The sequence below is a fragment of the Halichoerus grypus genome, chromosome 9 (assembly GCF_964656455.1).
Source record: "Halichoerus grypus chromosome 9, mHalGry1.hap1.1, whole genome shotgun sequence".
In the NCBI taxonomy this organism is placed as follows: Eukaryota; Metazoa; Chordata; class Mammalia; order Carnivora; family Phocidae; genus Halichoerus; species Halichoerus grypus.
In genome coordinates, this window is record NC_135720.1 from 34,459,759 (window position 1) to 34,471,029 (window position 11,271).

The 11,271-nt window shown below is 38.0% G+C and overlaps 1 protein-coding gene across 2 annotated transcripts in view; it reads right to left on the minus strand.

The window, feature by feature from the left end:
- The window catches only part of LAMA2 (laminin subunit alpha 2), a 622,013-nt gene extending 610,993 nt beyond the window's left edge, over positions 1-11,020 (minus strand). For both annotated transcript variants that reach the window (XM_078054754.1, XM_078054753.1), the window contains exon 1: positions 10,825-11,020. In XM_078054754.1, coding sequence (XP_077910880.1) covers positions 10,825-10,933 — 109 coding nt within the window. In that variant the 5' untranslated portion in view covers positions 10,934-11,020. The remainder of the gene's footprint in view (positions 1-10,824) is intronic.
- Between the last annotated feature and the right edge of the window lie 251 nt (positions 11,021-11,271).

Here is an 11,271-nt window from a genome sequence, read left to right on the forward strand (position 1 = left end):
CCTATCTCTGTTACTGACTTGTGTGACCTTGTTAGAATTCTTCCATCTCTCTTCAATGACATAGCTTGCCAACTATAGTCTTTTAGGGTCTACTCAAAGAAGCTTCTAGAATGTTTCACTCTTCTTAAGCAAAAGTGCTGTCATATGTACTGCAAATATCATTTTTGAGCTTTATGATCAATCAATAAAGAAAAAGAAGAGCTAATATTTACTGATTAGCTGCCAAGAATTTGCACATGTATTATCTAATTTAATTCTACTTTAATTGGAAATTTAAACTCCATTGAGTTAATAAAAGAGGGATAACACGACTATGAATCCCATTCTTGTCATCTCCCAAAGACACTAATATTCAAAGTTCTCTCCAAAGCAGAGGAACACATATGAAAATTGAAGGGATAAAGGGGTCTATCTTGATAGCTATTTTTTGCATGCTAAGCTATAAAGTTCAGATTAGCAAAACACTACAACAGAAATTCCAATTAAAACTGAATCCATACATTTGTGTTTTCCAGTATATAAGCAAATTCCTTCATACACGGCCTCAGCAGAGTTTGGTATACCATAGCGTTGGAGAAAAAGTGCTGCTTTAAGCCAGAATTTCTTGACACCAAGACAGTTTTTAAACTTAATTCAGTTTTCTTGAAGCGTTTTGGAAACTCACATTTTTTGAGGTCCTAATAGACGCTCCATGTTTTATATTCATTGTTTTATATACTCCTCACAACAAACCAATGCGATAAAGTAGCTCCCTGAAATGACAATTGTTCTACCTCATGTTCTGTTTCGTATTTTCAGCCTTATTCGGTAATTGAAAAAGGCAGAGAAAGCAATAAGCCAGAAAACTGTGATAGCTATACAGGCTTTAGAAAAAAATATGTTCAATGTGGCAAACTCTACTAACCTTATTTCCCCTTTAGAATAGAGCTTTATATGTTGCAAGCAACTTAAAAGTTATTATACCTTAGAGTTTTAATGGTATAGCTACTGGACTAAAAAATTGAATGATCCCATTTATAATTCATTCTGTGGTTCATAATCATTTATCAAAGGCAACTAGAGGGGCGCCTGGGTGGCTCAGTCATTAAGCATCTGCCTTCGGCTCAGTTCATGATCCCAGGGTCCTGGGATCGAGCCCCACATCGGGCTCCCTGCTCGGTGGGAGGCCTGCTTCTCCTTCTCCCACCCTCTCTGCTTGTGTTCCCTCTCTCACTGTGTCTCTCTCTGTCAAATAAATAAAAATAAAATCTTTAAAAAAAAAAAAAGGCAACTAGACTTTTCTGCAAATTTAATTCTTAGATTCCCTTATTCTAGATTTTTTATAAAACTGAAAATCTGATTTAAGAAAACAAATCAAATAGCTAAATATCTTAGTATGTTAAATATACTAATATAAACATACTAAACACATTAATTAGGTACTAATAAATGGGGGGCGCCTGGGTGGCCCAGTCGTTAAGTGTCTGCCTTCGGCTCGGGTCCCCAGGGTCCTGGGATCCAGTCCCACATCTGGGCTCCCTGCTCAACGGGAAGCCTACTTCTCCCTCTCCCACTTCCCTTGCTTGTGTTCCTTCTCTCGCTGTGTCTCTGTCAAATAAATAAATAAAATCTTTAAAAAAATAAACTATAAATAGTACATACATACACACTTATTGGTGCCATACAGCCACCTACATTGTAGGAAGTTTGCACAATTTTCTAACAGAGAAGTTCAATTTCAGATTGAACTCTTTAGATCTTTATACAGAAATGCCAGTGCTCTACTTTTTTTCAAAAGGAATTTTGAGATTAACTCTCCTCTGAGTCAGGTACACATGTTTGGTTCTTGTTCTTCTCATTCACTGAAATATATATATATTGCCCTTTTTTAAAGCATTCATTATATAATAAATACCATTATGTTTCTAGCCCACTGACATTATTTATATAAGGTGACTTCAGGAAAGCCATAATCAATTAATACTTTCTTACAGTCCAGTGTCCAGTAATCTAAATTCTAAGAATTTAAAGACTAAAATTTGACAAATATTTTTATATTCGTGTGAAATCTTAAGTGCTGTGGGTGTGTTTCTGCATAGTTTTGTGTGTGTGTGTGTGTGTGTGTGCGTGTGTGTTTAAATGAAAAAGACCATTAAAGGCAACACATTTCTTGTTCTCTCACAATACCTAGTGACTCTCTGTTTTCTAATTAGACTACTAACATAACTCAGAAATGGAGATATGATTATTTCAAGGTCTTTTATAAAAGATAAGGAAGGAGCTAAAAGTCTAAAAGAGATGACAATGTAGGATGCAAAAAATCAGGAGCAGGAACATATCCTAATTTCTTGTTTTTTAAATTTATTTAAGTAATCTCTATACCTGACCTGGGGCTCAAACCCACAACCTGAGATCAAGCGTTGTACATTTTTCCAGCTAAGCCAGCCAGGCACCTCATCCTAATTTCTAATTCTAAAGCGTGCACTGGAATTTGTGTTTGTCCTTGACAAGTTGCAAGGCATCTATTTTCCTTCTGTAAAATGAAGATAATTATATTAACCTACTAAACAGCTCTACTATGTACATACACGTGTTAATGCCCACAATGGGCTAGATACTATTAAGCCAATCTAAAGCATCTGGTCCTCAAGATGCAGTTATACAAAGAGGCTGGCAGAGAAGCACAGCTTGGTGGTCAACTAAGAGGACCTTACATGGAAAGGCTTTGTTAACATTGCACAAAGTGCCTTTCCTAAGTGCGGGCACGAAATAATTCCACAGGTCTTCGTCATTCTTTATTTGCATAGATTAACTCGCTATTTGAACTAAATTAAGACTGTCACAGAAAGCCAGGGGTATGAATAATAACCCCTAGCAGACTATCTCTATGATCTTTTTCTAAAAGTCACGTGTCCAGATAAAAACCAAATAGCATCAGATTTCCATGTTAAAATCCACATTCAGGATGACTAGAAAAAAACTGTTTTATCACCAATATTATACATCTTTGACAAGCAAATATCTAGCTTTAACTCACCATGTAAATTCAGATTATGCCTCAAAACTATATTTAGATTGTAATTATCTGACTTTTGGAAGATTTAAGTGAAGTTTTGCCTACATATCTTCTTAAAAGTTGTATTTGTTAGAATTATCTCTTTGAAAACCACATTTTTTTCACAGCAGGATCCTAAAGGACGGAAGAAGGGAGGAAGGGAGGAAGGGAGGAAGGAGGAAGGAGGGAAGGGGGAAAGGGGGGAAGAAAAGAAAGAGAGAACCTATGCAATTTTTTCCAGAACTCTTGTTCTAAATGATAGAATGTAGTCAGGCCAAAACTGTATTACTTTACTCCAAAATTTACTGCAAGACTTACAGCGATCCTTAAAGAAGTTATAAAAATTGAAACAGAATATAGAATAAGTTTCTGATTGTAAAAATAGGTAACATTTCAAAGTTCATTTTATAAAAGAAGTCATCAGATCAATACATCATTGTGTCATTTTTAACAATAGTATCTAAACTTTAGCTGTGATACTGAAAGGAATAATAAAAGAGAACTTCAAGGTACGCATATTTATGTGGGACTGTGACATCCACATCCACATTAATTAAAATTACTCTAAGAAATCTATGACTTAGGGGCGCCTGGGAGGCTCAATCGGTTAAGCATCTGTCTTTGGCTCAGGTCATGATCCCAGAGTCCTGGGATCAAGCCCCACACTGGGCTCCCTGCTCAGTGGGAAACCTGCTTCTTCCTCTCCCTCTGCCCCACCCCCCTGCTCGTGCTTTCTCTAATAAATAAAATCTTAAAAAAAAAAAAGGAAATCTATGGCATATTTCTAAGAACACTGGGCAAATAAAAGGATATGTAGACGTTCCCTACACTTCAGTTGTTTTAATGTACTGAAATTCTTTTTTTAACATTTATTTACTTGAGAGAGAGAGAGAGCATGAGCGTGAATGAGTACATGTGCATGAGGTGGGGGGAGGGAGCAAGGGATAGACAGAACCTCAAGCAGACTCTGCAGGGCTTGATGGAGGGGCGCTCAATCTCACAACCCCAAGATCACAACCTCAGCCAAAACCAAGAGTCAGACACTTAACCAACTAAGCCACCCAGGTACCTGATACTAAAATTCTTTTAATTGTAATAGGACGGAGATGCCAAAAGGAAAAAAAAAAAAAAGAAAAAATTTTACAAAAATGCATCTGAGTTTCCCAGTGATAAGACTGCCAAGATGTAACACTCTGGAATGGAGTCACTTAACTATCCTCTAAGAATGGGATGTATGGGGGAGGAAATGGATCTCAATTAATACTACATTTGGATTATTGGTCTAGTCCAGTGGATTAAAGCCTGTTTGGGAAAAGAAATAATAACTATTATTTCATTCATTCATTTAACTCTGCTCAAAATTCTCCAATTCCATCCATCTTACTCAGACTAAAAGGCAATTTTTTTACAATGATCCAGCTCCCCAATGCTTCCCTGACTGTTCTCACTGTGCTCCAGCTGTAGACCTTTATAAACATGCTCCCTGTACTAAGGGTATTAGCTCTTTCATCTTATACCTGTATGAATCACTCTCACCCCACCTTCAAGGTTTGCTCAGATGTGATCTTCTTAATGAGGTCAACCTTTATCATTCTATTTAAAATAGCAACCAACCTCTCTCTATTCCTAGACCTCCTGACTCCTCTTACCCTGGTATATTTGTTTGTGCATCACTCACTACATTCTAAAAATACAGGTATTCATATATTACTTATTCACTATATATTCATCATATTTCTGCCCCCCATCTCTATCCCAACTAGAATATAAACTCCAGAAGAGCAGGGATTTTTTTGTGTGTGTTTTACTTACTTACTTCATTCATTAACCATATTCCAATATATATAGTCCCATGCCCACAAATTTCCTGCACAGATTCTGGCCTTTGAACTCCATCTGAGCAATTGGTACAGTCCAGAATTCGTCCTCTTTCTGTCTGACTGGTATACACAGCCCAGCATGGGTCTTAAGAACCATGTGCCAATCTAATTTTGTCTTTCCCTACCTCTACTTTGTTTTCTCAATCACTGCAACTGGACTTCTGCCTAAGTTCCTGCCTAGCTACCTAGTTTAAAGTCGTGACTCTACACAAATCTTAAACCCCAATGTTCTGGATTGGAAGCCTAAACAATTTGTCTGCCCGGTGACAACACTTTCTTCCTGATCTTTTTCCTAGTCTCCAGCTGCTAAAAAAGAATGTATTGCAACTCTGCACAAATGACCTGCAGTCACTGTTTATTGTTGTTATTATTATTATCCTGCTTGGAAACTTCCAGCCATGCTCCACCCAAACAGTAGAATCTTACTGAATAGTTATGCTGACTGGAATCAAGCATGCATTTGGACTCTCTAATTCAGACAACCAGTCATCCCACTAATCTTGCTCTGCATAGGCTGAGGTTAGCTGTTCCTATTCTGCCAATTCTTCTTTGCTTGCAGCCCAGAATTCAGGCCCTATAATTCTAAAGCAGATTATGAAAGATGTGAAAGCTCAAATAAAGTTTCAGCAAATTTTTTTAAATCATTTAATGCTAAATTTGTTTGGATTAAAAGGAGGAACAATAATCTGGTCTCCAAGGTCCAAGTTGAAAAGTCTAGCACAATAGTCTTTGTCAATGAATAATCAATATTTATTAAATGTATGAACAGAAAAATAGTGACAATGATGTTTTAAATAAATGGGGACTGAGAAAATACTGATATGTGAAATCTACAAAAAGTAAACTTTGTCATTGCTATCGCAATATAGTTGGATGATGTAAAAACTCTTAAGTCTTACTACTTCAGAAATTCTTCTTCCAATTTAACTAAATCTCTCCCATAAAAATATAGACTCATGCTTTTCTTACAGAGTCATAGCTGGTATTAACTCTTTGGTTATTATTATATATATATAATACATATATATTATATATAGTTTATATAGAGCTATAAACTCTGGTTATTATTGATAAAACTATGGTTATTACAGTGTAGGGGACAGTTATCCCATATTTCAGAGTGAATTAAGGACAAATTGGCAGAGCATGTACAGTTTTTTTCATAATCCCTGGCAGTTTTTTTTTTTTTTTAAGATTTTATTTATTCATCAGAGACAGAGAGAGAGGCAGAGGCAGAGAGAGAAGCAGGCTCCCTGGGAGCCCAGTACGAGGCTCGATCCCAGGACCCTGGGATCATGACCTGAGCCAAAGGCAGACGCTTAACCAACTGAGCCACCGAGGCGCCCTCCCTGGCAGTTCTTGATGGAGATTCGGTTCATTACTTTGCATGAAATCCTAGGATAGAAAACTTTTAGGAATAAGATCAATCAGCAATTTGTATACACTGATATGTAAGATAAAATACATAATATAAAGTTCATGCCTTTTAAAAAAATTTGACACCTATAATTGTTAATGTTGAATATGTTCTTATTCTGAACCCTACATTTTATCTGTTATGAATCATTTTTACTAAACTATTAGGCCAGTCTGTAGTGACCAAGCCAACATATGTACAAAAGTTACATATGTAGCAAAAGCGATTAAAAAGAAATTAATTCCAGGTTTATGGTTACAATAAATCTCAGGTAATTTACGAAGCATTTTCATATTTTATAGCACAGCATGTTTTAGAACCAGGCAATTAATGTGATGTAAGAATTCCATATGAAAATTTTAAGTCTTCTTGCCAAAAATGAGTGAGGATCATCTCAAACATGTTTTTATTTTAAATCCCAGAAAGCATCTAAAAACACATTTATATACATTTCATATTTTCTTGACATCTTTAAGAATTCAGAAGTTCAAATGCAAGTATGCACTCCAAAAACAATAGACTGTAATACTAGAATCTTGGGCTTAGCAAAGCACTGGAGACTTGATGAGTTTTAACTATGTCTCTGGAAAGGCACTTCATCCTAACTCATCCCTGACAGTTTGCACATCTGATCACACATGGACATTTCCAGAAACTAGGTGCTCCAATACAACCTAGTAATTTCTAACAGCTCAGAATGGGGAGGAACAGGGAGAAGGAGCAGGCTTCCTCTCATCTTATTTAATTCAAACCTTCCCCTTTGTCATATGCCTCATTTCTTAAGTCTTTCTTTCTCCAAATAGTTTTTTTTAAAAGATTTTATTTATTTATCTGACAGAGAGAGACACAGCGAGAGAGGGAACACAAGCAGGGGGAGTGGGAGAGGGAGAAGCAGGCTTCCCGCTGAGCAGGGAGCCCGATGCGGGGCTCGATCCCAGGACCCTGGGATCATGACCTGAGCGGGAGACAGATGCTTAACGACTGAGCCACCCAGGCGCCCCTCTCCAAATAATTTTCACTTGAAATGTCCTCCTCTGGAAATCTTTCCAGAGTCCTAACTACTCTCTTTTTCTTCCTCTGAATTGACCTACATTTGTCAGTGAAGCACCCCAATGTGTTCTAAAACAGCCCTCTCTGTTTCTATGAGTTTTTTTTAATAAGAGTTCACTTTTCTGTCACCATGTCACACTATACGTTCATATTGAACTTGCTGCAATTCAGACTGCCCTTTCTCCTCCAATTTTTGTACTCATCCCTGTATTTATAATGGAAACAAAACATTTCCAGAAGAGGGCAAATGAAATTATTTAATGCCTGCATACAAATAACAAAACCAGCTCTGCGTAGGTTCTGTTCATGGTCCAGGCTATGTAGACCTTCAAAAGTCCTGTATCTGTTATTAACCTGCTTAGCCACCTGAATCAATTTGGGACCACCAGAAGTTCTGATAAGCTTGCATTTTATGTTTTCCATCAAGCCATCACCGAGACAAATGAACATAAGGAATCCTCTATCACACTCCCAAAGGCTTCTTTCCGAATTGACCTTAAACCACCACGCGGTATTCTTTGGCAACTACTTCCAATCAGTTGCAATTTACCTACCATTAGATTTCCATTTCCACAAATTATTCATAATATCGGGAAGAGATTTTATCTACTGCCTTGCTGAAACACAGACCCACTTTGACTACATCATTCTATTCTGTCAATCATATCTAGTTAAAAAATTTTCTTAGAATATCATTCTTACTGAATCAATGCTATTCCTACAACTCAGTGAGCTAGAGAAGCTACACAAGATTTTAAAGAAAAAATTAAAAACAAACAAAAAATGTAGTTAAATTTACTCAATTACAACATTTAAGAATGATTGCTTCTTGTCAGTATTCTTAATAAAATGGCACCATACTATAAGGGAGAAAAACGCTAATATAACCAATAAGAAAAAAGTTGATAGCCAAAAACTTCATCAGTCATGCTCATATCCAATGATCTTCACTGAGAGTGTGCTTTAACAGAACAAAATTAAAAAGAAAACATGGCCCCCGCAATAAATGGAAAGAAATCTTGGTACCATAGAAAAGGGAACTTTAGCATAAACACCACTAGAAGTGTTTTTAGTTGTTAAAAATTAAGTTATTAGCAGTTGCATGAATTTAAGTCACTACTCCAAGTCTCCAGTTTTAAATTTGCCCAATAAGAATAATAATAGTTGAAGGTGAAATAAGCCAATGCACACAAGGTATTTTTAAATTACAAAACACTTATAAATTTAAGGTATTATAAAACATACATATACTTTTAATATTAACAAGTTTCAACCATTTATCCCTAAGCCAATCTTGAAATATATTACAAATGATCTATAGTAATAGATTAATAGATTCTAGGATGCAGAAGATAGCAGTCTATAGTAGATTCTATGTTATAACTATTTTGCACAGAATTCCTTATTGTATATAGCATTCAAGTGATCTCTGAACAGAACGGCAGTATAAACTTTCCCTTCTGCATTGACCTCAGCTTCTGCCTGGACCATAGAAATCAGAGTTAATTTTATCTAGAGAGAGAGAGAGAGAGACTGAGAGAGAAAGAAAGAGGAGAGGAGGGAAGGAGGAGTAGGAGAAGAAGAAGAAAAGGAGGAGAAGAGGTAGAGGGGGCAAAAGAGGGAAGGGGAGAGTTGGGAGGAGAGAGAATGAGGGGGGTGGGCAGCACACTAGGAAATTTCTCAGGGACCCACTTGATCCCCCTGCTTTGAGCTTCTGCCCCACTCCAAGTGAACAAAAGGGTTGGTGCTCCTGGCTTCCCTTTACTCCCAGCTGCTTAACGGTATTAAAGTAATATGTACTGTTAAAACATATCATATAACTAAGCAAGGCTAATATTTTGAGGCAGTATTTTTAAAAATCAGCTGCCAGAGATATTCTCAAACTCACGCTCATAAACTCTATTAATTATGCCACAGTGACCCCATTTTACCTCACAGAGAAGGAAAAGCAAAATTAGAAGAAAAAAAGTTATGTAGTGAACTTAAGGTCATTTTTATTCTAGGAATTTTAATCAGGGAGTTATTATTGTAGCAAGAAGATTTTTTTTTTTCACTCCTTTTAAGATATAATAGTACTGCTAGAAATGTTAGATTATAAGAACTATCAGAATGGGGGCGCCTGGGTGGCTCAGGCATTGAGCGTCTGCCTTCAGCTCAGGTCATGATCTCAGGGTCCTGGGATCGAGCCCCACGTCCGGCTCCCTGCCCGTCGGGAGGCCTGCTTCTCCCTCTCTCACTCCCCCTGCTTGTGTTCCCTCTCTCGCTGTCTCTCTGTCAAATAAATAAATAAAATCTTAAAAAAAAAAATTAAAAAAAAAAGAACTATCAGAATGGTTAGACATAGCTCTATTCCAGTTAACTAAAAGAGGGATAAATATATTTCAAAACTTTGACAGACTCAGTCTCATCAAAACTTTCAAAAGCTGCTAACGTCCAGATTCTGTACTCTTAGGGTAAATATTTTGATATTTGAAACCAAACCTTAAATATTTTTTACTTTAATACATGTTTTCCAACTCATAAAAATGTTTGCTGAAATTATGTATTATAAATTATGTTTTAAAATGCTATACATTTGCTTCTTTTAAAATTCATGATCACATAATGTATGGTGATTAACATAATAAAATAAAATTTTAAAAAACCATTCATGATCATAAAATAACCCTTCAAAGACTCCCAAGAGTATCAGAAATTATATGCATATAAACATTACAGAGCTCTGAAGAGAATAATTTGAGTTACATTAAATAAAACCGTTTTCCAAAGTCCCCTAAAGTGTATATCTGGTCACTGTGACCTTAATTAAAGTAAATATGACATAGAAGTCTTGTCTATATTTAAGCCAGAGGAGAAATTTCACTATAATAATAATAATAATAAAGAGGATCCCTGAGATCGGATGTGAGTCAGAAAAAGATGAGGCTGGAGGTCCCATTGGCATGAAAGAAAAAAACCCACTTACTTAACTACTTTACAAATTCTGTTCAAATAGTTAGAAACAAAGTCCTTAAAAAAAAAAAAAAATGTATCAGCTGCCTTCCATAAAGTTCCAAGATGAGCCACAGCTTGGGAAACATTTCTCTGTAGGGATGGAATCTGATTTGGAAAAACTTTTTATTTTTCAATTGGTTAAAAGTTTGCCTCTTTGGAAGATTTCGGAAATCAATTGGCAATATGTAAAAGCGATAGCAAGGTCTCTCCGAACGAATGAACAATGAAACGGGCTTCATATTCTTCTGGGGGACGTAAGCAATCCCCCCCAACACACCCGCCACGATGTACTCAGGGAGCTAACGTGTACTCGCATCAGGCTTAGCTCCTCTCGCCCCAACTACCCGAGGGCAGAGCCAGAAATCGGTCCCTGCTGTTGGAAGAAGGGACCAGGAGGGGCCGCAGCCCCCCGCAAAGGATGGAATCTAGAGCCCGTTCCTCGACTGTACCTCTTTGCTGATGTGCCTGGAGCTGCCGCTGCTCTGGCCGCTGCGCCCCGCCGCCCCCGAAGCCCCCGCTGAGCAGCAGGACCAGGAGGACCCCGGCCGCTCCTGGCATTGCGGTGGCCCGGAGCGGATCCGCTTCTCAGGAGCCCGAGGAGTAGCTGCCGCCCAGTCCCCCGGCCCGGGCTTGTGAGCTGAATGAGCAGCAGCTGCTGGGTAAGAGGAGGAGACAGCACCCCCCCCCCCCCCCCGCCGCCCGCCCCCTGGCTTTGGCTCTGCGGCCGCCGGAGGGTGGGGGGAGAAAGAGGACACTCCCCCTCCCTCCCCTTTCCCAGGCCCTCGTCCCACAGCCGTCCAGGCACAGGCCCTTAAAGGGTCCTCGGTGAAACAGACCTTTCCTATAGCCGTCCTTCCCTCCGAGAAGGGATCATTCCTTAGCTTGATCTGTTAGCT